This window comes from Archocentrus centrarchus, chromosome 4 (genome assembly GCF_007364275.1).
Source record: "Archocentrus centrarchus isolate MPI-CPG fArcCen1 chromosome 4, fArcCen1, whole genome shotgun sequence".
In the NCBI taxonomy this organism is placed as follows: Eukaryota; Metazoa; Chordata; class Actinopteri; order Cichliformes; family Cichlidae; genus Archocentrus; species Archocentrus centrarchus.
In genome coordinates, this window is record NC_044349.1 from 12,948,771 (window position 1) to 12,975,572 (window position 26,802).

The 26,802-nt window shown below is 39.5% G+C and overlaps 2 protein-coding genes across 4 annotated transcripts in view; both read left to right on the forward strand.

Annotated features, from left to right (window-relative positions):
* LOC115779283 (protein FAM163A-like) overlaps nucleotides 1–13,574 on the forward strand; it is a 30,313-nt gene extending 16,739 nt beyond the window's left edge. Inside the window, exons 2-5 of one of the 2 annotated variants that reach the window (XM_030727858.1) lie at nucleotides 8,717–8,794; nucleotides 8,923–8,976; nucleotides 10,896–11,010; nucleotides 11,284–13,574. In XM_030727858.1, coding sequence (XP_030583718.1) covers nucleotides 10,918–11,010; nucleotides 11,284–11,682 — 492 coding nt within the window. In that variant the 5' untranslated portion in view covers nucleotides 8,717–8,794; nucleotides 8,923–8,976; nucleotides 10,896–10,917 and the 3' untranslated portion in view covers nucleotides 11,683–13,574. The remainder of the gene's footprint in view (nucleotides 1–8,716; nucleotides 8,795–8,922; nucleotides 8,977–10,895; nucleotides 11,011–11,283) is intronic. The other variant, XM_030727857.1, reaches the window with a different exon arrangement.
* A 964-nt stretch (nucleotides 13,575–14,538) lies between these two features.
* Nucleotides 14,539–26,802, forward strand: part of rabgap1l (RAB GTPase activating protein 1-like) — a 117,085-nt gene continuing 104,821 nt past the window's right edge. For both annotated transcript variants that reach the window (XM_030728079.1, XM_030728080.1), the window contains exons 1-6: nucleotides 14,539–14,603; nucleotides 19,799–20,026; nucleotides 20,434–20,584; nucleotides 22,441–22,645; nucleotides 23,299–23,473; nucleotides 26,403–26,560. In XM_030728079.1, coding sequence (XP_030583939.1) covers nucleotides 19,889–20,026; nucleotides 20,434–20,584; nucleotides 22,441–22,645; nucleotides 23,299–23,473; nucleotides 26,403–26,560 — 827 coding nt within the window. In that variant the 5' untranslated portion in view covers nucleotides 14,539–14,603; nucleotides 19,799–19,888. The remainder of the gene's footprint in view (nucleotides 14,604–19,798; nucleotides 20,027–20,433; nucleotides 20,585–22,440; nucleotides 22,646–23,298; nucleotides 23,474–26,402; nucleotides 26,561–26,802) is intronic.

Here is a 26,802-nt window from a genome sequence, read left to right on the forward strand (position 1 = left end):
GACAAATTACATTTCAACTGTGACCATGAATCCTGTTTGGATGGGTGACTTGTTTTCTCTCCACTTACAACTGCAACCATAAAGCTATAGAATGTGGCTGACAAAATGGTGGTTTTCCAAAACTAGTACTTCATATGGGAAGTTACGAATTTAAAATACTGTGGGCCAGGCTAGTATGGTGTATGTAGGAAAGGGTACAAATACTGATGTTAGTTGAATCTATGCATCGTCTGCATGTTTTTTAGGATTCGATGGGTTTTATGTATTAAGGGGTAATTTAATTATCTTTCATCTGCCGTTACTAATTTTTCAGGATCCTTAGAAGACATATTTATCTTTGCAAACATTTAATCATGAGCAATAGTTAACATTGCAGGACACATTTTGGGGGGATCAAAGCTATGTCATTTAAGTACAGGTGGGGTTTGTAGTGTCTTTGGAGGAGCAAAGAGTGACAGCGAGTTACTGGTGGTCTGAGCAATTTAAGATCCAAAAAAATCAATCTTGCAAAAATCCTCCGGGGCAGTCAAGGTCCTTCATATGCTTCCAAAGACTGATGGCCAAGATTACAAAGTGAGCACTCCATCAAAGACAGAGCTGGCCTCTGAGAAGTGTGCATTACTGTGATTTTTTTCAAAACCAGTATCTGGGAAACCTGTAGTTTTACATTGTGAAGGATCTTTGTCCTACAAATGAGATGCCTTGCTGAACAGGGACAAAGGAACGCAATAAGGGAAGTGAGCACAGTGGAGTGCCAACAAGCCAATAAAACAGGCTGATAAAGCCAACAAATATTAAATACCTATGATTACAGGTATAAAACCTTTTAAGCATCACTAAAGAGCACCACAGTCCTCTGCACTGTGTCATTATTGTAAAGAATGTAATCTAACATGGGGTGTAACAAAGATTAGCATATGGTGTAAATCATAGTGTCATGAAAATAATGATGTGCAATGTAGCTTAATGCAGTCTGTAAGTTTTGAAAAAGTTGGGATGCTGTGTGCAATCCAAATACAAATAGAATGTAGTGATTTTCAAATCTCATAAACAGGTCCATAACTTCATTGGGTATAAAAAGAGGCAGAGTTTCAACAATCTGCAAAAGGAAAACAAACAAACAAACAACAAAAACAACAACAACAAACATCCATATCTACAAATTGTGGAACATTTTCAGAATAATGGTCCTCAATGTAAAATTGATCATCATCTACAGTGCATAGCATTATCAAAAGATTCAGAGAATCTCTGTGTGCAAAGGACAAGGCTGAAAATCAGTATCGGGTGCCCGTGATCTTCAAGCCCTCAGGCAGCACTGAATTAAAAACAGGCATGATTCTGTCATAGAAATCATTGCATGGGGTCAGGAAAACTTCCAGAAATCAATGTTGGTAAATATAGTCCACTGCGGCATCCGCAGATGTAGGTTATGGCTCTGTCATGCAAAGAAGAGGAATAGGTGAACATATGGAAATGTTGGCAGAAATGCCATTGTCTTCTTTGAGCCAAAGCACATTTAAAATGGACTGAGGCAAAGTGGAAAACTGTTCTGTGGTCAGACAAATTGAAATTTGAAACTCTTTTAGCAAAACATGGATACCATGTCCTCTGGACTAAAGAGAGGAGGGACTATCTGGCTTGTTATCAGTGCCATGTTATAGTGGTGCATTAGTGTCTATGGAATTGCACCATCATAAACAGATTTTAGAGCAAAATATGCTCCATTCAGATGGCATCTTTTTCAGGGAAGCCATTGCATATTTTAATAAGACAATGCTAAACTGTATCTGTTGCAACAGGATGGTGTTTTTTTCACAATTTGAAGTTAAATAGCTTGTTATTTAAGAAGCTGATAGGCCTAACATAAACTTCTCTTATTGATACTCATACTGTGCACCAGTATGCAAGATGACTTATACAGTCAGGTCCATAAGTATTTGTCAATATCAGGGTTATTATAGTTAACGAAAACGAACGAAATAACGAAAACTGAAATTGAAAAAACATTGTCGTTAACTGAAATAAATAAAAACTATAATTAAAAGGAAAAAACGATAACTAATTAAAACTGAATTGTGAGTTTACAAAACTAACTAAAACTAACTGAAATTAACTTGTTTTTTGGGGGTTTTTTTTAAGCCTTGTGGATTGATATGAAATCATTGTTTCCGCTCTCCGAGTTTAAGCTGGGAGCGCCACAGGACAACTGTGTGAGTGCGCATGTGCGTGCGCTCACCGCGCTGGTCCGCAAAGTAATGGCTGCGGTCTGCAGAGAAAGCGGCAGAGTCCCGTATGGAGGCTCTTTGAGTACAAACACCTGCACACGACCACAAGGTAATTAACACACACAATCCAGCTACACAAGCATAAATGCGGACATGAGGTCGGACACTTCCGTAGGTTATATACAAAGACCCTGCAGGTTTAATTAGCGAGCACCTAACCAAGCTAGCTCCAAAACAGAAGCAGCTTCAGGTGGTGAGAACATCAGGATGCAGCTGGATTTGAGCTTTGACTCCTTCAAAGAGTTTGTTTTTGTTTAACACCACATGTAGGCGTTATTAATCTGCTGCACTGATGCTGAAGTTTATTGTGGAGTTTATTGTAGAATTTATTGAGTTTGGGAATTCATGTTTTTCTTTGTTTCTCCCTGTTGATGTTCATGTGTGTCCTTAATATTACACACATTTAGCATGTCTTGTGAACAGTTGGTTGTTGACTATATTTCTTTAAACTGTATCTTTTGTCAAGTTTTCATTACACAATAGTCACTTTTGCGCCTTGAATCTTGCACCTGATCAGGTATGAAAATACTAAAACTAATACTGAAACTAACTAAAACTAAGCATGAAACCAAAAATAAAAACTAATAAAAACGAGCAAAACCACTCTGAAAACTAATTAAAACTAACTGAATTAGAGAAAAAAAAGTAAAAACTAACTAAAACTAAACTATAATGTAAAATCCAAAACTATTATAACCCTGGTCAATATGTGATTGAAGTGCAGACTTTCAGCTTTAATTCAAGGGGTTCAACAAAAGTTTTGCATTAACTGTTTAAAAATGGTGAACTTGCATTTGGTAGCTCAAAGAATGAAAGCACTGACCAGCTCAGCAACAACAAAAGGCCTTGAAGACAGCTGAAGCATATGATCACAGAATTCTTTCCTTGATTAAGAAAATCTCCAATTTAAGAGTGTGTATGGTCAAGTCAGTAAGGTTCTGGATAATTACACTTTTTACAAATTACAAAACTGTCATAGTCCAAATATTTATGGACCTGACTGTACAGGCCAGAGCGTGAAATTTAACTGTGATTGTGAAAAAATGCATTTCCTGTCTGATTTGTCTAAACTATTGTTGAATGTGCTGAGCTCAGTATGTAATGCATCTCCAGTTTGTAACACGGTGCTGTCCTGAATGGATTTTATCACCCATTCATATAACTGATAGAAACACTTTATTTTCATATCATCATTTAAAAATAAAGACGTATATTTTTACAGCTGATACTGTGCAACATATATTTTTAATTTCTGGGAAGTGAAGTGCATGAACAGTCACAGGAGCTCCAGTAACGTGTAGAAGCAAACTAAACATTGTGCTTAAATCTGTGAATCATTGAAGACCTCAGCTGCTATGTTTATTAAAGTATGTATGCACATTACTGCAAATGATCTGAGTTACTCTAACTTAAATGTAGTGGGATTAAACTGCAGTTTCATCTCTGGTTGTATTGGATAGTTGTTATGAGTCCCGGGGCTCAGTGGTGTTCATAAATGAAATGCTGGTACTCTTTGTACACTGACTGCTGCTAAGTGCTATGAAAACTCTGCTGTCAGTTCTAATGGATGTTTTATGAGGATGTTCTGATGTATTTGCTAATGCTTAAGTACATTTGCCTGTTTGAATACTGGATGTGTGCAGTTTGTGTGTGTGTGTGTGTGTGTGTGTGTGTGTGTGTGTGTGTGTGTGTGTGTGTGTGTGTGTGTGTGTGTGTGTGCGTGTGTGTGCCCGTGTAAGAATATTATCAGCACACAGGGCTCTTCAGGCATTGTGGGGTTTTGAGAGCCACTCTAATCTGGACCCAATAGTAACTGATCCAACTTTCTTTCTGCTTGTACTCCACATGTGTGTGTGTGTGTATCTAGTGTGCACAGCATCTGTGTGTATAAGTGGGTGTGGAGTGCATGCCGATGCAGATAGTTTGTCAAATAAATGAACCTCAAATGGATCTAACCAAGTTTGTGCTTGCAGAGCAACATGTAAACACGAGATAAAAACAAGCCTATGTATTATTTTGTGTCTGTGTGTCTGAGTAAAGGATGATGTGGCGACAGCGGTGACTGCATTTCTATTTCCTCCAAGCAGTACAAGTCACAGTACTGGCATTAATTATGAAAAATAGTTTGGTGTAGCGAGCCTAAGATTGCTCACGGTGAAGAGAGTTATGATGAATGATGTTAAGAGGAATCTGTCAGCTGCCATCCAGTATAAGTCTCCACACATAATTGAGGGCTAGTGTACTTTCTGACAGAAACATGGTTTATGAGCTTGGATCCAGTGTAGCGGTTCAGATCGCAGCCTTTTGATGCAGTGCCGGCTCCTTTTCTTCTCCTCCTGACAGCATTTCCAACTCTTTGTGCTTTAATGAAGAAATTGATTTAACATAACATAACACTGGTGCATATTATTATATACAGATGGGCAACACACTTCAGGAGCTATTGTGTTTTGCTTTAGTGTGTGTGTGTGTGTGTGTGTGTGTGTTTGTGTGTTTTCAACTTGCCTAATTTAGCAGTTAGACACTCTGTCCATTATATAATGTAGTCACTTTCATATAATCTAAAATGAAAGCATGTCTTTTATGTCTAAAACAAAAAGCTGGAGCTGATTCTTCTGTAAATGCTGTCTCAAAGTGGGATCATACTAATAATTTCTATTTAAATATTCTTTAATTACCTAATTATGTATTTCTAAATGTAAATTCAAAATTTTGAAATGCTTTACCAGAACAAACTCAAAATACACACAAGACTGCATTTATTCAGAATCTTAATTTGCTGTGCTGCCAGTCAGACACAACAGGGCAACAATACCACCGCACACGGCACCAGCATCTAAGGCAGTTTATACAGTCGCCATCATTGAAAAGTTGTAAATTTTTTTTGTTGCTCTTTATTAGACATAGCCCAGATTAAATGGGCCAAATAAATATCATCAGTTAATTACACATGGCTGTTAATCTTGTGGCAGTGGTTCAGTGGGTAGGCGCTCGCCTTGCAGCCAGAAGGTTGCTGGTTTGAGCTCCTGTCCCTGCGCTTGGTTGTGTCCTTGGGCAAGACACTTAAACCACATTGCCTAACGGTAGCAGCCTGTCTCTGGCTGCATGACCGCAGATGCTCGTCTATAGATGAGTGATCTGGAACGATCATTTCATTGTGTGCCTTGTGTGCACAGTGAGACAATGAGTTAAATCTATCATCTAAAACAAACAAAATATCTGCAGGTTCGTAGTCAGTGTGGTAGCCCCTGTGTAGACAGCTACCAGGGGCTACTCTGGGTCGGCCACCTGTGGGTGACATAAAACATGGAGGTTTTTTTTAATTTATTCTTGTTTTAAAAAAATAAATAAAAATTAATGTTAAAAAAATTAACCAAGAGGGTACAGAGGTTTTAAGTCAGCTAATGTTTACGGTAGCTTTCTAGCTAGTGCGTCAGTAATTCACAGTGATATTAAATTGAGTAGGAAGCACAGTGGCGTGGTGGTTAGCACTACTGCCTCACAGCTAGAATGACATCTAGTCTGGGTCTTGATTTGATTCCACCTTGGCCCGGACCTCTCTGTGTGGAGTTTGCATGTTCTCCCTGTGTCTGTGTGGGTTTCCTCCCACAGTCCAAAGACATGCAGTTACTGGGGTGAGGTTGATTGGTCATTCTAAATTGCCCATAGTTATGAATGGTTGTCTGTCTCTCTGTGTTGGCCCTATGACAGGCTGGCGACCTGTACAGGCTCCAGCACCCCCCACCCCCCCTTATGACCCTGAACAGGACAAGCAGAAGAGGATGGATGGATTAAACTGAGTACTTTTGGAAAACCAGAACATCACTGATGTAGTAACTCATCTGGCTCCTGATCCATCACAATTCTCAGTTTTTTTTATTATTATTATTTTTTTTTTTTATAAAAAAAAAAAATGTGACCCTTGCTTTGACTTTGAGCACAATTTAGATGAAAACCCATTAGATGAAGTTTGATTCAGTGCTGTTGGAGGAGTAGCGATTCTTGTGAACTGTGGACGAATGCATCACTGTGAGCTGGAAAAGTTAAAAACCCAAAAATGTAGGCTTACTACATACAATTAACATGGACTGTAAACAAAAGATTGACATAGCCACTGTAATGTTCTGATTCTGTGGGGTCGCTATGTCAGGTTCCAGATGTGCTGACTTTAGTGTTTAATCAGGTTTTTTTCATTCTCGTAGAAATAGCAGATGAGTTGTGTCAGACATATGAATTTCTCTCTGGGATCAATAAAATTATTCTTATTTAGTTAGCTAGTTAACACCATAAACAGTATAAAAAACTGTGACATCAACAACTGATTTCTTAAGTCATGTTTTGAAGCCATGTGATTAGCATTTTCACCATCACCACCTTGGGTTAAAAAAACACGTGTTGAGTCATGATGACGGGCTGACCTGACAGTGGAACCGCTTGCTTATTGGCTAACGACTGGAGACTGATAAGCCGATGATTATATCACGGATAATCCTCCATTTTGAAACAGAAACATAGTGGGACCAAGATTTACAAATTTTAATTATTATTTTATTTATTTATTTTTTGTCAAAATGACCTGAAATGAGTGACTGAGGCTATAAACTCAACAGGAGAGTGCTTACAAAGGTTAAGTCAGAAAACCATTTTCCTGTTAACTTTTGTAGGGCTGGAAGTTTTTTGCAACCACAGGTGGCCTTCAGATAGAATGCAGGTATAAGGCACTTCTGCACTGGCTTCACTTTTCCAACCCAGACCCTTCGTCCATGTTTAAATTAGATGGTTAACATGAGCTAACTTGATTAGCAGGCTGCATCCAAAAATTGTACGGGTGCATGGCATGGATTTAGGTACACTATATTGCCAAAAGTATTCACTCACCCATCCAAATAATTGAATTCAGGTGTTCCAATCTCTTCCATGGCCACAGTTTGGAATTTGCCCCTTCCTGTTCCAACATGCACACCAATGCGCAAAGCAAGGCCCATAAAGACATGGACAGGCGAGGTGGTGTGGAAAAACTTGACTGGCCTGCACAAAGTCCTGACCTCAACCTGATAGAACATCTTTGGGATGAATTCGAGTGGAGACTGCAAGCCGGGCCTTCTTGCCCGACATCAGTGTCTAACCTCACAATGCGCTAAAACTATTACTAAAAGTGGCCCCAGCCTTATGCATGCCTTATTACAGTTTATTTCTTATACAGAGTTGAGCATTTTAATGTGGGGCTCTAAATATTTGTATTTTATCAGCTGTAAGAAAACCCCCACAAAAATATAAGAATGTGACGGTGGCATGGTATCAGTCTCCAGTGAGTGAACTGTTTTTCTGCACTTCTGTTTCAGTGTACTGAGAAAAATCATCTGTCACATTACATTTACAGGAAAAAAGCAACCCAAGCAAACAAATAAGTCCATTCATATGTCAAACAGCAGAAATCATAAGTGACAGGCTGAGAAATTACATCTGTGTGACATGTCGCACACACACCTTTCTGCATGAGTGTACTAGGAGTACTCTTAGTGCTACTCCACTTATTACTTCTTTACTCCCTCTTTTTTAATTCATTCAAGCATTATATCCTTTCTCTCCCTTCACCAACTTATCCCACCTCCACCCCAGTCACAAGCTGGACATGTTTTTATCAGCAGGAATGGATTTTACTTCACCTGGACAAGCCTCAGGCTGCAGACCCAAACCCCTAACCAATCAGAGCCCTCGCTACTAAATCACTTTTACTGCTGCTATCCCATAATGCTGTATGTGTGTGTTTGTGTGTATTTCAGCATGGCTAGGAGAGGGAGAGAGAGAGAGACTTTGCTCAGGATGTGTGTGTGTGACGATTTAGAGACTTTTATGTGTACAAATGTCAGTGTTTTCATTTTAACGCTATGATTTGTAATTCTGTTCTCCCTTTTTGCTCCCCTGATTATTTGGAGTGAAGCTAAACATTTCTTTTGAGAAGAATTGGACTATTGATTGCCAAAGGGTAATCTAAAGGTGGACGCAGTTATAATACAATCATATACAGAGTTTATTGAACTCGCCAATATATATATTTTTTTTATCTGTGTTGTGGTAGTAAAAGCAGTTGTTTGTGTTATATGCAGGAGTAAAACCCTAAATCGTGATTCATTGAATCACAGTTCCAGTTTTTGTTGTTGGTTTTGCAGATATTTTTGTGTTTTTCAGGACTTTCTAACCTTCCTTTTTTCCCTTCTTTCCTTTCTCCCTTCTTCCTTTTCATTTATAGTAATTGTAGTCATTCCTTAGGGCTGGCTAAATTTAACAAGGCATAACCCATTGTGAGAGAGAGCTTTCTGTAGTCTTGCTGCCACCTTGTGGAAGAAAACAGTTAAGGTTGCCACAATTAACATTTCTGTCTCCTCTCCATCTTTCCTGTTTCTGTGCCTCCTTCCATCTCTCCTCAGAGAGCAGACCTGTCAAACAGTGTGACCCCTGAGATTTGAACTGATTTTAACCATAAAACCTTCAAACACTCTTCTGATGTAAGATCTATCTATCTATCTATCTATCTATCTATCTATCTATCTATCTATCTATCTATCTATCTATCTATCTATCTATCTATCTATCTATCTATCTATCTATCTAATTATTATTTGTCTCCTTTCAGGTGTTAAGCAACTTTGCTGAACGTGAGTATGTTAATACCAATAATCATAACCAGGTATACACGTAATTATAACACAGTTATAATAAAAACTGATAACACAGGCATAACACTGTGATCCCTGTCAGGTGAAGAGAATAACACTGACTATCTCTTCATCACGGCACCTGTTAGTGGGTGAGATATATTACAGTGAGCATTTTGTCCTCAAAGTTGATGTGTTACAAGCAGGAAAAATGGGCAAGTGTGAGGATTTGAGTGAGTTTGACAAGGGCCAAACTGGGCCAAACGACTGAGTCAGAGCATCTCCAAAACTGCAGCTCTTGTGGGCTGTTCCCAGTCTGCAGTGGTCAGTTTCTATCAAAAGTGGTCCAAGGAAGGAACAGCGGTGAACCATCGACAGGGTCCTGGGCAGCCAAGGCTCACTGATGCAAGTGGAGAGTGAATGCTGGCTCATGTGGTCCAATCCAACAGACGAGCTACTGTAGCTCAAATTGCAGAAAAAGTTAATGCTGGTTCTGATAGAAAGGTTTCAGAATACACAGTGCATCACAGTCTGTTGCTGTTTTGGCAAGAAAAGGGGGCATGATGGCAATATTAGGCAGGTGGTCATAATGTTATGCCTGAACGGTGTATGTATATGATGTGTGGCACAATGCAAATAATTAAATTTTTATGTTGCTAATTAAAAAATGTCTTAGTCTGTGTTACTGAACTGGAATGCTGTAATTTCTGTATGAATACATTTGGCATTCAGATTCTGCAGTTACACAAAGTTAAGTAGTTGAAGTTGCTCATTATTTAATACTAGCACAACGTAAAATAAACATTTTAGCTTCAAAGCAGTGCACTTTGTTGATAAATGCACAAATTTTAGCACTTCATTTCTGTATGTCTATGAGTTGTGACTTTATTGAGTTTACCTGCAAAATTTGTAGTACTGCATACCCTCATTTAATTTCAGAGTTGTTATTATTATTTGTTAGATCAGAAATGAATTTTAACCCCATCTAGTCACTTGTGCCCATCATAAAAAAAGAAAAAGAATTTCTCATTGTTTTCTACAAATTGGAAATGTGTTGGCACATTTTGCAAATGTGTATGTACATACAGCTCTCTGCTGGTTCCTGCTTAGGTCATGCTCATCACGATATAATGGACAATGACAATTTTTGCAGTTTTGCATCTGTATCGCACTGGATTGTAAATCAAACAATCAGTATGTGGTCAAAGTGCAGATAAATCAAGGTGATTTAAAGCTGAATGGGGTAATACTCCTTTAAAAGAAGTATTACATTAACTGCTTGTGAATTACAAACATTTCTATACATAGTCCCCCATTTTCAGAGGCCCAGAGTTAATTGGACAAACTAACAGTCCTTTAAATATAAGGATGGTTTTTAAGACCTCAATGAAAGTCCTTCGTTGTCAATCACTGCCTGAAGTCTAGAACCCATTGACATCACCATATATTGTTTCCTCCCTTGAGTTGCTCTGCCAGATCTTTACTGCAGCCACTTTCAGTTGTGGCGTGTTTGTGGGTCTTTCTGCAGTCCGTTTTGTATTGTATTTTGCAGTATTGGGCTGAATCTGAGCAGAGAATACACTTGAACACACCCTGTACATGTCATAATTCATCCTGCTACTTCTATCGGCAATCACATCACCAATAAACACCAGTAATCTGGTTGTACTTGCAGCCATCTTGATTGTAGACCTGATTGTAGATCTTGAGCTGGTTTTTCAGGCCATGTGGCCTTGCTGAGCCAGTCAGTGGATTCATTTTTTAAAATAAATGTAGCAGATTTTTGGTTTGGCCACTGTGTTGATGCACAGAGGCAAAACTACAAACATTTGTCCAACAAATTATGGCTCTTAACTATATGCACCTACTGCACATGTGATGTGCTCAACTGCTAACTTCATATCAGCAGTAATAAAGCTCTTTTTAAACTAATTTCCTGTGCCTGTGTCAGAGTTTGATGGAGAGCTGGTCGGATGACAGCTGGAACTGTTGTCATAACCGGAGGAATACTGGCCACAGTGATACTACTGTGTATCATAGCCGTGCTGTGTTATTGTAGACTCCAGGTATGTTTATACTGTATATTGCATGCATCAAATATGTGAAAACAATGATGAAATACTAGGACCAGTAAATGTGTGTTACCCCAAGTATCTGTGAATATTATGTTGTAAATACTGTAGAAATCTGTAGCTAATGGTATACACATTTAAAACACTGAACTATCATCCAGTTCTCAGTGGAATTGATTTGTTTTGAGAAATGCTGTAGAAACTCATTGAAAACTCTCTTTTTTTTTATATACCTTTAACCATACCAACATTTTTTTTTCTCTGCAGTACTACTGCTGCAAGAAGAATGGGTCTGACAGTGGCTCTATCTCTCAGCAACACTTTGCCTGCAATGCCTGCAGTGTCTCAGGCCTGGACGGACCGATCATCACCCCATTGTCCCTGTCGCCACCAGTGCCACCCAAATCCTACAACCCCACTAAAACCACCAGGGGGCGACGCAGCTACTGTCCCAGCTGCTCACCCTACGACTCACCCTTTTACATCCGCACTACAGATGAAATGCGTAACGGTGGCGAGCGCATCACCTACATGCCCACACACTATGACAACCAGGCGCTGTCGATGCCACTGCCTGCTGTCCGAGGCTCCTTGCTGAGGGAGACCCAGCGAGGACGGCCTCCTGAATTCTACACCAACACACGAGCCATCAGCACTGAGGTGTGACACACACACCACCACCACTACCACCCCACACACGCACACGCACAGACACACAAAAAAAAAATCCCCTCTTCACCTTTACACACACAGATTCTCCTCTGTTCACTTGCACACACCAGCACCACCACTAACACGGCCACAAAGCAAATTCAGACACCTATTCACCTGCGTAAAGGCTATTTGTGGAGGTTACTTTATCACATTTATTTGGGATTCAGGGTTTTGAGGGATTTAACTGAGAAGAATAAAGTGACCTAAAGCGTCCCCTTTTAGTCCGAGTTCCTTACTTTATACTCTTAAATTTTATGTTTTCATGCTCACTTAGAAAGTAATAATTCTGTTTTTCACAGTAAATAAAATATCTCTTAATGCCATTACATGAAGGGTGTGGTTATACACTTACACGCTTGTTCACTGTCCACTTTCTCTGTATCTTTGCTGACTGAGGGCTATTATGAATAAGTTGTGGGATTTTTTTTTCATGCTACACGTCAGTAGCAGTGACTGCCATTCAGTGATATAAAAAAAGTAAATAGCAAGTATGAAGCAATTTTATGATGATCAAAAAGCTGAAATGCATTCAAAGGAATAGTCTCCATCCCCCGAGTAGTCTCGTGGATCTCTTGAGGCGGCCAGAAAATGTTGAGGAGGCTGGACGACTGGAGATTTCTCTATGCAAGCTGTCTAGCAAACTACTGCAGCTCTTCATCTCAGCCTTCTCCTTTCAGCAGCTTTCATATCATCAGTGACACTGGGGGAATATTGTGATCGCTGTGCCCACCAGTGAGATATTATGGTGAGGCACATGTAGATAGACACACTGTAAGTATTAAGAAATGGATCGTAAAAACCACAAATCCCAGTGGGCTGACAGCGCTAAGGCTCTAGTTTTCCCCCTCATGTGGAAACCTGTGAACAATCAAGGGATGCCTGAGCCACTGAATGCAGCAGTGGTACACTTGAAATGAACTGAATGAAATTCTCTTTACTGACAGAGATGCAAAAAGTTTGAACTGTAAATAGTAACTAGAAAACAATGTTCTTAACAGAGAGAGAGAGAGAGATGCACGCTGGGGTTTGAAAAAGCGATACAGTACATATTAAAGGTGGAAGTTTGATTTACTGGTTTGTGCTATTTTGTCTACACACTCTTTCTATACTCCGGCACTACTCTCATAACGATGCGAATAACTATGTAATTTCTTTCCATGTTTTTTTCCGTATATTGTGAGAACGTCTGTGTACACATCCGTGTTTCACAGTGCTCCTTTTCTACATGATGCATTCCCTGTGTTGCTTGCCATACCCAATAATATTTGCTGTAATGTTTGTTTTTATATCACTCTGTACAGCAGGAGTCAGTGGGCCATGGGTGATGGGGTGAGAATTTTTGGAGAGTTTTGTGAGGCTTAGTGTTATCAAGTATGTAAGAAAAATCCACTTTTCTAACCTCTTTCCAGCAGTGCATAGTTAGACTTTATTACCAGCTTCTTAATTACTTTATCGTGATTAAACCATTAAATTGATTTCAACTGCAGGGCCAGTATGCTGTGCATATAGAAACTTCTCAAGACCACAGAAAAGAATTGGTTTTCTCTGGATTAACTAACATGAGCAAATACATAACTAACAGTATGTGTACAGGAGACTGGCAAAATATAAGTTCATCTCCAAATGGTGAACTGGTTCAAAGGAAACTGGTGAAAACTGGGTTTCAGTCACTGGAGCAACATGGAGATGTTGCTGTCCACAACCACAGTTTTATTGTCATTATTCAGTTATTTAGACATTGTATTACCTGCTATCTATTTTACTCTTTACTTAACCAGTAATCTTTGAAAATATATAAAAAAAAAAGATTTTTAGAGATGTGGTTAAAAAGCAAATAAATACAAAAACAGTAATATTTAATGGTGTTAACTTTTGACAAATAAAAATTTGTAACTGCTTGAATTGACTTTTTGTGTGGTTATTGACAAAACTATGCATGTGCATGTATACACTGTGCAAAAGTCTTGAGCCAACATTTTGTCTTTATTATTTGCTTTCAGTGAGCCAGATTTTCTTGTAATTTTTTACACTGGTCTTGAGAAACATTTCTCCAGGTTTTCTGAAGGTCTTTCAATGTTTTTCTTTGGACATTGGCTGCGTTTCTATTCATTTTCATTCAGTCCTTGTACCTGACCATTTTCAGAAGAATGGTTATTTTTGTTTTCTTATTTTGTTGAGCCACTCAAACACTCAACTAAGAATGGAAAAAAATGAACCTAATTTAAGGGATGACCCAGTGTGGAGTCTACACATAACAGAACCTGGCAAAGAACCAATTTTAAATTGCATCTTTAAACACTTTAAGTGTTTTTGTGACAGGCCGTTAAGAATTTGTACACATTTCTTTAGTTGAAGCTACAAAAGCTAAAGCAGATGATCAGTATCTGAAAGTCATGTTTTTCAGAAATAGGAAAAAAATCCAGCACTTCAGTTCACTGAAGCCTGGAAAGGTGGCTGAAGAACCGGTCTGGAAACAGGTCTGATGGAGTGATGAATCCAAATTTTGGGTTAAAAAATATGTATGGAAAAGGTCAGGAGAGAAGTATCTATCTATCTATCTATCTATCTATCTATCTATCTATCTATCTATCTATCTATCTATCTATCTATCTATCTGTCTGTCTGTCTGTCTGTCTGTCTGTCTGTCTGTCTGTCTGTCTATCTGTCTGTCTGCCTGTCTATAAAATCTTAATTTTTTTTTTAATTAAGTCAGAAAAAATTAAAAAGCCGGACTACAAGAGCACAGCGCATGCGTGAGATAACGCTAACATTCCAAACCGGAAGGCGTGTCCCTAAACTCCCGAGTGATTCATCTCAAACACAAACGATCTTGGTTGCAACTCCAGCAGGCAACTCTCTAAGGCTCAAAACAAGTAAGTTGACAGCTCTTTTATCAACAGTTGTGATCATTTCAGTGTCACGTTTACATTCACGAATAAAAGAAATGTCGCTTTCCTTTTTCTTCCTCCTCATTTTCCCTCCGAGTTGTGGTCTAAGTGTGCTGGACTTCGAGCTGGTTAGCCTTAGCAAAACTTAGCTTTAGCTCGCATCTGTACCCTGGCACGTATAGGTACTACCCTTTAAACCTTGCGCTCACCTGTTTTGACAGCTGGCTGCCTGTCTGGAGCTCTGCTGGTGACGGACTTGTGTTTGCATGAGCACGGCGGTAGTGACTGTGTAGATAACTTAGCCCTGCACGTCGTTTGGGTTGAGTTAGCTAGTGTGATAGAAATCCGTTCGCTTTACAAATGTGTGCTTTTGACAGTAACGCCGGAGATGCGTTTCTGGCATAACGCCATAGCAGTGTCATTCAGCGTACTAAATTGTGGTTAAACTACTGCTTAAAGCGGAAAGCTGCCAAGGTATTCCGTGCTAGCCTGCTGTGGATGCTGAGAGAGACTCGGTGATGAGCTCCATGCGGGCCTGCAGTCATCAGTGATAGGAGCAGTAACAGTTTACTGTAGTAATTAACGAGAGAATTGCCCTCAAACACAGAATAAGAAATGCCCGTGAGTTTCTGACCACAAACCCATTATCTGCAAACACCAATAATTTCCTCGTCAGGTGGAAGACAGCACAAGGATCCCTGAGTTAACAACACCTTCAGGTGACACTTTTTTACAGCTGGCTTTGTTTTAAAGCCAGTTTTAGTGTTTTATTCAGAAAGAGCATTTAAAAAGCTGTGACATATTCCGCACAGCTGAGCGCTTTCTGACCGGCTTACAGGCGTACAGCTGTGTAGTCAAAATAATGTGCCTGTACTTCATCCCAGTGGCGTTGCTGCAGCTGCTGTCATAGTGTCACAGCATTTGTTCCCCTGTCTGTGGATCAGCTCCAGGATGACATCATCAGTACAGTCCTGTTGACCTGGAAGACAAATTCAGGACTTTAAATTCACAAACGTGTGAAAATATTTTGGCCTGGGTGCTCAGTGTGAAAAAGGCACCTTAAATAATATTTCCTTGGTTAACTATAAGAGAATAAAAGGGGGAAGGGGTGATCTACTGCTTTTATCTAGTTGGCGATATGAGTGGACTGTTGTGTTTCATGGTCAGTTGAGAAGTGGTGTGTCAGTGTTTTTGCTTCTAAGCCTTTAAAGGGAGAGAGCAGAGTTGCTTTACTTCAAAGGACATCTAATGGTTTCTTTCACCTTTCTTTGTAGATTCACCTAGATTTACAAATTAAACAAAGCTCTAATCACACACAAATATTTGCTGTTGTTTTTAACCTAAATCCATATGTCTAATCTCCTAGTTCTATACTTGGCTTCATTATATTTTATTGTGATTTGAACATCTGGTTTTAAACATCAAAGTTCATTATTTGGGGGTTTTGGGTTTTCCATTGGCCACATGTGATGTTTGAAAAAGTGACTTTGTACTTAAATCAGATAAACCACAACAGAACTTTGCTCTTTTCTGACATTGTACACACACACACACACACACACACACACACACACTCTCACACACACACACACACACACACACACACTCACACAATGTGATAACGGTCAGATTAATCAGTGATGAAAAAGATCATGACATTTTATTGACCTGGAGAAATACTGGTAGTCTTTGACAACAATCAAGCTTCTGTATGTGTTGTTAAATGGCAGTAGGCTGTATCAGTATCAATAAACTTCTATAAACAGGTGATAGGCCAGACTTCAGCACTGGCATCAAACCTAAGGTGTTTTTTTTTTTGTTTTTTTGCACAAAGGCCTACTTCAGCAAGTGTTATTACACAACTGGCCAAAATGCTAACTAGTCTAACTGGAATAATTAGCCTACATTTCATGTTTCAATTTTACTGAAACGGTCTTGTATGCTCTGTCCTGCTGCTGCTGTGTTGTACAGTGTTCAGTACAAGTTGTCACGACAGAACACTTCAGTTTGAAACCCTGAACTTCCTGCATACTGGTAGGCATCATTTTGAAAGTGCCATAAACAAACATAGTCCAGGATGAGATGTTTGGCTCTGAAAATAACTTGTATGACTGGTGTTAGACCTAACCGGAACTGATTCAGTAACAGGTGTTAGGTGTCACTAAGAGGCCTCTTGTATTCACCAGCAAACTTCAGAGCTTAAGTTTCAGAAGGCAGCCCCCCCCCCCCCCCCCCCCGTTTCTTTTTTTTGGCTTCTGGGGCTATGTGGCTGTATCTCGATCTTGTTCAGATGTCAGCACTGTCTGTGGTTGCTCTTATGTGAAATAGCTGCTTTTTGCCCAGTAGGCTTACCAGGAACAGGGAAATTAACTTCTAAGCTTGTCGATGTGGATGGCACACCCCAATCCTAGAAAGAAACCCAGTCAGACATTAAAGACACCTTTCCAACAGATACCTAGCAGTTAGCAGTTTAATATACAAGGCAAAAGGGCAATATACAGGCAAAAGACCACATATAAATGAAACTTAGCTTAATCTGTCTTAAAATAGTAAACCTAATCCTGACCTTAACTATGTATTATGTTTTGTACCAGGTTAACAGGTTTGCTGTGCAATGGCAGGTTTGTTCAGTGTGCACCTAATCTCTGTAAATGACGGGTAGTGACTGCCCGCACAAGAAGGTAGTTTGAAACACCTTAAGACCTTAAATCATGTGATGGTGACAAGCCTTGAGACATGTTGCAATGATACAACTAGAAAAGATGCCAGACAACAAACCCATCACACATTCCTCAAGTGAAGTGTTTTTTTTTTTTTTTTAACCATCATCCAAGATCTGTAAGACATTACAGATAAAACTGTTGATGCTGTTATCTGCAACAGAGCAACAGAGCAGCAGAGCAAACTCGCTCATTCGCTTCTTACAGACGTAATGTGGCTGGTGAGCCCAGCTCTTGTGGGTGCAGTCTGTCTAACCCACTGGCCACTCACACTTTCCATACAGACAAGTCATTGGTAGCATCTGGGACAGTGTTAAATAGGCTTGTAATGACTGGGTGCAAATTTCTGCTCTGTTTACAGTTTGAGTTGAAGCCAAAACGGAAGGGCTCGTCCAGCCTCAGCAGAAACTGCATAATGTGTAGGAAGTAGCAAGGTTTGAAATGACCAACTGCCTCAGTAAAATGAGGTTTTGGTGGATAAGTGCGTGTATTTTTTTAATACCTTAGAAAAATGTATAAAATGTTCTTTCTTTTTATAAGTTCAATTTGTACTTTACATGTTTATTACAGGAATTTTTTTGCTGTGTGACATTTTCTATACCAGACTGTTTGTGTGTGTAACATGGAGATTATATTTGTTCCATATTTACACAGTGATGATGATTTAATACTGAGTGTGTTTAGCACACACCTCAGATCCAGGACGAATGAGGTCCAACAGAAGCAGTGAAGACTTTTGATAGGCGTGACTTACTTTCCAGCGTTATCTGTGTGTCTCTGTTCCTTCTCATTGCAGCTACTTCCGTAAGCGAATCAGTGGGAGTGTCTGCTTTTCTGCTCCACGCTGGGCTTTGTGTAATTGAATAAGTGTGAATGGAGCACATGACCCCGTTGCTTTTCTTATGTTTGCTTGTGTCTGTGTGCACATGCATGTATGAATATAATTTGTCTGGGTTAATGTGAATGAAAACCTTCTGTCCGCATGTAATCGTTTCACTGTGTGTGAATGAATGCCCCTTTCATTTCTTGTTGACTACGTGTGTTTGCTCATTTGTAAGCTTGGGTAAACCCCCACCCCCTACCCCCCCTCCACAGTATCATTATAAATACTGCAAAATCCAGCTGATGGGCAGCTACCAGAAACTGTAAAAAGAACTGGGCACAATAGAAATAACACAATGCATTGTATTGGCTTTGCCTAAGGATATGTACATCAAGGACTGCAAAAAAAAATCTTTATTTTAATGTTAAAATTTTCTGAAGTTTAAAATGACATTAAAAAATATCCAGATACATTCAGATTACAGTTAAGCAAAGCAGAGAAAAGTAAGATATTCACTTACAGATTTAAACAAATTCATTTTCTGGCATTTTGCTATTGAAAAAATAAAGCAAATTATTTACTGATTACCAAATAAGTTGCTGTTTAATTTTTCTGCTCATCAACTGGTTTAGTTGGAGGTAAATGCCACTGAAGGTGTTACCTTTTAAGTAAACAGTTACACAAACTTAATTGTATGCTGAAGAATGTGATTGTGTTATCTGGGCTTGCATATAACCACGCATAAAGTAGCTTTGCATGAAGCATGTTTGTTTTGTGTTGTAGAACAACACCCAGTAAAATTACTAATGGAGCAGGATGTAACATGCAGGCCTGGGGCAGAGGTCCGGACTGACTCGTCTTTCAGTGCTTTGCTGGTTAACACACATGTCCACAACTACAGAGTAGGAAAAAAAAAAGAGCAAGAGACAGAAATGAATGCTTGCCTAACAGCAGTAAGCAAGCACCAGCCCAAATGATCTATTATTTAGTTAGCAGGAAACCGATTACAGTAAAACTCAATTCTGCTGAATCACAGCAAAATGACAAGAGAGAAGCTGCAAAGTTTGCTCCATAAAAGGGCATGAGGGAAGTAGGTTAGAGAAATAGTAAAGCAGTTTAAAAAAAAAAGTAAGAAAACGCTGAGCCAAAACCTACTAGTGGTGCTGGATGCTATAGATAACATTTCTGAGTAACTGCCGAGCATTTAATTATTGGATGCCTAAACCGTTCTACATATAAAACATGTTGAAAATAGATCTGTACTGAACTCTGATTAAGGAAAGCCCAATGACCCCATTCAGCTGCCAGTGACTGTGGCAGGGAAATGGCAAATGAGAGATTTAAGAGATCTAATTGCACTCTAAGGACTGCATACAGTACAATTTTAGGAATTGTGAAACTATAGATTTAAGGTTAGAGTTACAAATTTTCCTAACTACTAGCGAGTTTTATTAAGTCAAAGATGATACAGTGCTTAGATTAAGCTCTCGCTACTTAAAATTATTGCTTGCAACATTGTGGATTGATGTTATCTTGTATGTTTAAATGGATTACAGACTTTATTCTTACTGCTGTTTACTAAAATATAAGAAGATCACATGAATAGTCTTGTGTTGCTCTGCTTGTTGTGTATGCAGGCTACCTTCCTACAGAGCTGGGCAGACAGGAGTAAAGGGGAGAGCTCTAACCCTGTTCTCCCTAGCTAGCCCTCAGTAAACCGGCTAGCCATGGATGACAGCTCCTCACTGGGCAAAGTCAGCAGCTCTACAGAGTCCGTGGCCACCGTCACTAGTGAGGAGTTTGTTTTGGTGCAGTCCAACTCTGCTGGGTCACCGCAGGGCTCTGAGGGAAAACCAAGACTCAAGGTCAGAACGCCATATGGGTACAATTTCATATCTGATTTAATCAATTGCATAAAATTAGCCTTTAGTCTATTTCTAGGCAACCGGAAAACTGGTCAGATTTTACCATCATTGTCCTCCTGGGTTTAGAAATCTACTTTTTGGTTTTGTAGCTAGATGTGCCTAAGCTACCACCGGTTTGATTAATTAGATCCCCACTGTATTTATACCTGCATTTGTATATAATTCTGTGGGATGTTGGACTGTTGATTAAATCAGTGAAGGACAAACCTCTCCCTGTTTTTCACCTTTGCCCCAACCTGTTTTCTTTCCTTGTTTCTCTTTACCTCTTTAACACTTTTCTATTTTCTTATTTTTTCTTATTTTTTATTTATTTATTTATTTTTGGGGCTTCTCTTTCTCTCTGTAAGATGTCTTGGAATGGGAGTGAACAGCTGGAAAAAGCTATGGAGGAGGTGCTGGATGATGATGATGATGAGGTGAAGGTAGAGAAGAGCAATGTGGAAAAGATGGAGAAGCACAAGGAGCCAGAGAGCCGAGTTCCAGAGGCCCAGCCTGCAGGTATAGACTCTGGACTTTTCAGGTCTCTTTGCAGTCATTGCGTCCACTTGCAGATATCTGAAAGTTAGTTATGTTTCATTCTCTCAATCTAAAAGTATTAACATCAAGTTAAATGTATTGCACAATACAGTTCTCCCCATGTTTGCGTGGGGTTTCTGCGGGTATTCCCGTTTCCTCCCACAGTCCAAAGACATGCACTTAGTGGGGTTAGCTTAATTGGTGATTCAAAATTGCCCATAGGTGTGAATGTGAGTGTGGATGGTTGTCTGTCTCTCTGTGTTGGCCCTGCGACAGGCTGGCAACCTGTACAGGATGTACCCTGCCTCTCGCCCTGTGACAGCTGGGATAGGCTCCAGCCCCCCCTGTGACCCTGAACAGGATAAGCGGAAAAGAATGGATGGATGGATGCTTTAGTTAATACTGACATTTGGAAATTGACAATATTCTCCTGAAATTTAACTTGTTTAATCAGAACAGACCAGTGTTATTGTGACTGGGTGGACAGTATATAGTTGCCATATTTTGTAAAGCTTATCTTTATAACACTGTGGGACAGTATTATTATTTATTATTGTGTTTGTTCTTGCTTCACTCAAAACTCTACATCATAAAAGAAAGAATGTGTATTCATTCCTGCCTTGAAAACATCCATCTGTGTGCATGCCACTATCATACCAAATCCAGTTTTATTGTATCAGATTAGCAAGGCTGGCATCTGGACTCTCTGATGTTGCATTAACTGTTTGTTTATTAGCAAGGACCAAAATGCAGAATAAGTAAATGAGTCAGTAAAGAAACAAATATTTATTAATTTATAAAATATACCATGTTAAAAATGAGCACATGTTGGTACATGAACACAGAAGCAAATTAAAGCAAAAATATCAATTTTTGGTGACATTTTTATAAATTTGAAAATCTAAAATAATTCTTACTTGTATGTATTTTTTTTTTTTTTTTTACTTTCTGATTTTGGCAATTTCGGTCCTTTGAAAAGCCAGTGAAAGCTAGTAAAAAGCCCATGTGATATTGAACTGCAGTGATGTGTAAATAGTGCAGCTTATAGCTGGCTCCTGCAAACTCTGCTCACACAGTTCTCTTGGCTAAACCACACTGGATTATTTCCAGTTGTGTGAATGTGTCTGAAGCGGGCTACATGTAAGAAGGGGAAACTATGGAAAATGTCAGGAAATTGTCCAAGTCTTATGTTTGAAAACAGCTTAACAGGGGTTCATATACTGTACTGCTTAGGCAAGGTTAGATAATGCAGGGACCAAAAGAAGGATAAAATTAAACCATACATTTTCACTTCCACCTACTTTCGGTTTAGTTGTTACAAAACTATAAATATGTACTTTCTGTTCTTACTGTTTTGCTCATTTTCCAAACAATGATTTTAAAGCCTCGTTGCTGCACAGCTGCAGAGGGAACTAAGAGGAAATGGTTAGCATGATGTAGAATAAGAGTCACTCAGCAGTGGACATCCAGCTGCAGCTTTCATTGTTGTGCTTCCTGTTTGCAAAGCTTGAAAGTTCCGGATTAGAGGTAATTTCAGAGAAGACTCCCCCCAACTTCCTGTATCATTCTACCTCACCTTCTTTTTATCTTTACTTCTTCTCAGTGCTTTTTCTTCTTTTTTTGTGGTTTCCCCTCTCTGCTATGCTCACAATCACATGAGGCATTAACAGCTTGTTTATAAATGCTAGTGAAACAGTTATTATACTGTCATGGGCAACTTTTGATAAACTGAGAGAAGTAAAAGTCCACGTGGCTAAAAAAAAAAAAAAAAAAAAAAAGACCCACAGCTTTTCTGGAAAAAACAAAACCAAACAAAAAACCTTTCTGTCCATTCACAGAAGCATGTCCGCCACCATACAGCCCAACAGTCCTGGAGGAGGACAGTGTCCAGTTCAACAAGCTGTCCTACCTGGGTTGCACCTGGGTCAAAGCCCCTCGTAATGAAGCAGAGGCACAGAGGGCTATGGCCACCCTGCGAGCTGAAAGTGCCATCCCCATCCCCATCACGCTGCATGTCCCCTGTGGACCAGATGGCTCTGTCAGGTCAGCCAGACAGATAAGACAGACCGTGCATATGAGTGAGACATAGACCCCGGAGAAATAAACTAGTAGCTGCAGATTGGAAGTACATCTGATGAACATGCATTTTTATAGTGATGAAAATCATGAAATATGTGCTTGTTAGAGGTCCCCATCACCTTCTGAAGCCTGTTAGCCAGTAGTAGAAATTCGGTCACAAAGTGAATGTGACCTGAGCAGAGAGAAACTTTTCAGCTGCCCTGAGTCGTGAAATAAAAAAGGAACATGAAATATTTACAGTTACCGGTACTGTTTGTCATAAAATGTTTAATGCCATTTGTTAAGAAACACTGCTGCCAGATGGAGCTCATTTTAAGTAAGGCACAGTACAATATTGAATATCAATTCTGTATTTGTTAACGCACAAGATGTTATAAGTTTCAGGCAATTTTTAGGCAACTGTTCTGGGATTTCAGGTGATACAGGAAAATGGAAAAATTGATTAAACTTAGTATAAATTATATTATTAATTAAAATGTATTAAAAACTTGTACTTGTGTCTGTAAATGTTCTTGTACTGTATGTACAGATGAAAGTATTTTTAAGTCTAATCTGCTTTTACACTGATTTAAAGTCTGATCTCAGTCCTGATTTTAAAATAAATTGTCATTCCCTAGGATTGTGGACCAGGCTTCAGGCACAGAGATTGCCTCCTTTCCAATCTACAAGGTGCTGTTCTGTGCTCGTGGTCAAGAAGGCTCAGTGGAAAGTGACTGTTTTTCCTTTACTGAGAGTTACCGAAGTTCAGAGGACTTCCAGATTCATGTTTTCTCCTGTCACATTAAAGAGGCTGTGAGTTGCATACACATTTTATACTTAATATCATAAACTGCAGCGTAAAATGCATTTTACTCTGCTGTACAGCACTTAATACCAGAATGTTTAGAAGTCCAAATAAAATAAAATTCCTCTCTACGGCTGCTGCCGTAGACATCCTTAACCTATGGTGTAACCTGACTTGCACCTCCCTAGAAGTGTACCTACACGTCGGGTCGATACAGCCTGCAACTATTGTGATTGCCCTGTTCAGTACTGTTGATTCCTTCTATGCATTTCCAGATACTTTTTCACTACAGTTTTTGAATTCATTAGTGAGAATAACAATCATTGCCTCAGTATAAGGAATAATAGTCATGGCATCAATATAAGGACTCCCTAAAGTCAACAAATTCCTGGAGGGAGATTACTGAAACTATTGGAACGCATGTGAGGAAATGTACAAAGAAAATGGAAAAACTTGAGGGACAAATATCTTTGCCCCCAGGAAAAAAAAAACGACCACAACAAAGAGTGAGGACCCAGGAGGGAAAGAAGTCCCAGCTTTTTATTTTTCTATCGTGGCTGTAATTGCATATAAACCACATAGTATGGTACAAATAGTTGTGTAAGAGAGGCGTGTGTAAGTGTGATTATTGGATTCTGAATGTTGCAGAAATGATTAGATGCAGCCTCCCCTTAATTGCGTTGTCTGAAAGGTGCAGAGGAAGTGGGTTTCAAGAGCTGTCTGAGCATCCAGCAAGCAGCTCGGGGTGCCGTGATTTCAGTTGAACTTTAAGAGTGATTGCCAGTGATGTTAATCCAGACTGTAGGAACAAGTTCCAGTGTCTTTGTTTAAGGGCTGTTGCACCACTGCAATAAAAAAAGTGGTTAGTGCTTATAATTATATACAAATTAAAGGAACACTTTGAAAACACATCAGATCTGAATGGGAGAAAAAAAAATCAAGCTGGATATCTGTGCTGATATGAATCGGGTAATGTGTCAGGAATGAAAGGATGCCACATTGATGGAAATGAAAATGATCAACCTACAGAGGACTGGATTCAAATATACCCTGAAAATTAAAGTGAAAAATGGTGCAGCAGGCTAGTCCATTTTGCCAAAATTTCCTTGCAGCAACTCAAAATGGTGCTCAGTATTTTTGTATGTCCCCCACATGCTTGTATGCATGCCTGACAACATTGTCGCATGCTCCTAATGAGATGATGAGTGGTGTCTTGGTGATCTCCTTGAAGATCTGGACCAGGGCATCACTGAGCTCGTGTACAGTCTGAGGTGCAACCTGGCAGCATTGGATGGACCAAAACATAATGACCCAGAGCTGTTCTATTGGGTTTAGATCAGGCGAGTCTGGGGGCCAGTCAGTGATATCAATTCCTTCATCCTCCAGGGAACTGCCTACATAATCTCACGACATGAGGCTGGCATTGTCCTGCACCACGAGGAACTCAGGACCCACTGTACCAGCATAGAGTCTGACAGTGGGTCCAAGGATTTAGTCCTGATACCTAATGGCAGGCAGGGTGCCATTGTCTAGCCTGTAGAGGTCTGTGCGTCCCTCCATGATTATGCCTCCCCAGACTATCACTGACCCATCACCAAACTGGTCATGCTGAACAATGTTACAGGCAGCATAATGTTGTCCACGGCTTCTCTTTCACTTCTGTCACATGCTCAACGTGAACCTGCTCTCATCTGTGAAAACCCTCATGAAGACTGTTTCTGATTGTTTGGTCAGAGACATTCACAGCAGTGGCCTGCTAGAGGTCAATTGGTAGAGCTCTGCCAGTGCTCATCCTGCTCCTCCTCCTTGCACAAAGGAACAGATACCTGTCCTGTTGATGGGTTACAGGCCTTCTATGGCCCTGTCCAGCTCTCCTAGAGTAACAGCCTGTCTCCTGGACTCTCTTCCATGCTCTTGAGACTGTGCTGGGAGACACAGCAAACCTTCTGGCAATGCCACGTATTGATGTGTCATTGCATATGAGTTGGACTACCTGTGCAAACATTTTTGGGTCCGGGTATCACCTCATGCTACCAGTAGTGACACTGACCCTAGGCAAATGCAAAACTAGTGGAAAAAACTGTAAGAAAGGATGAGGAGGGGAAAAAATGTCAGTGGCCTCCACCTATAAAACCTTTCCTGTTTTGGGGATTGTCTCATTGTTGCCACTCTAGTGCACCTGTTAATTTAATTAACACCAAAGCAGCTGAAACTGATTAACAACCCCCTCTGTTGCTGAACTGACCAGATCAATATACCTAATCTGATGCAGGTTCCTGTGCTTGGATACTTTAATATTTCCCTGTAAATAATGACATACTATTGGATATATATTAAAAATGGTGTGTTGGTAAATAATTTTTAATTCATCCTAAGATTTACAACAGTTGATAAAAAGAAAGATGGTGAGATACTTCTTTCTCTGGGAGTCTGGAAAAATCCTTAAATTATCTTCATTTATATCAGCTAAACAATTCTGCAGCTACACATTGCTTTGTATCTTTACATTTATGAAGTAGACTCTATCCATGTCCACTTTATATTCATTCTCAACTATAATAAATACAAGTCCTCTCTGAAACATGAACCGATTTCTTTGTGCACTGTATTCTTATATAAACAAGATTATATAAAAATACTACAGTATTATAAGTACTGACACTAGTCGACCAGCTGAGGGCACTGTTGGCTTCTCTTGTTTCTTTCTCTTTCCCAGTCTGCTTTTCTTTTTGTGTATACCAATTTTTATTTACTCATTTTATATCTTTATATCATAAACGGCAGTCAATTAAAGTCAGTCAGATAAAGTCATTTAAAAATGTATTACTACCATTTAAAATATATCGCTCATGCTGTCTTTTTAATCACCTTTCTCTCTTGTTGTCTGCAAAGCTTGCTTTTTTCATTCATTATCTTCTCTTGTCCTTGTCCATCTAGGTCAGTCGTATCCTGTACAGTTTCTCTACGGCCTTTCGCCGTTCTTCACGGCCAGCAGACATCAGGGACACAACACTGTCCAGTCCACCTGACGGTGATCTCTATACCTTCACTGTTTCACTGGAGATCAGAGAGGATGATGGCAAAGGCAACTACAAGTACATGGTCCACAGATGCAGATACACACTTACATGTCACAAATATAGTCCCCCCCCCCTTGTCAGCATATGACTGTCAGTAAGACAGATGTGTTGGTAGGTGGTTAAGATTTAATGTACTGCTGTTTTATGTAGCTGTTATTGTATAGCTTATCTGTACAGTAAGATAATTTTTCTATTGTCACAAGCCATCTTATAACAAGTAGAGATGAACTTTCATTTTCATACTCTTATTTGGTCTC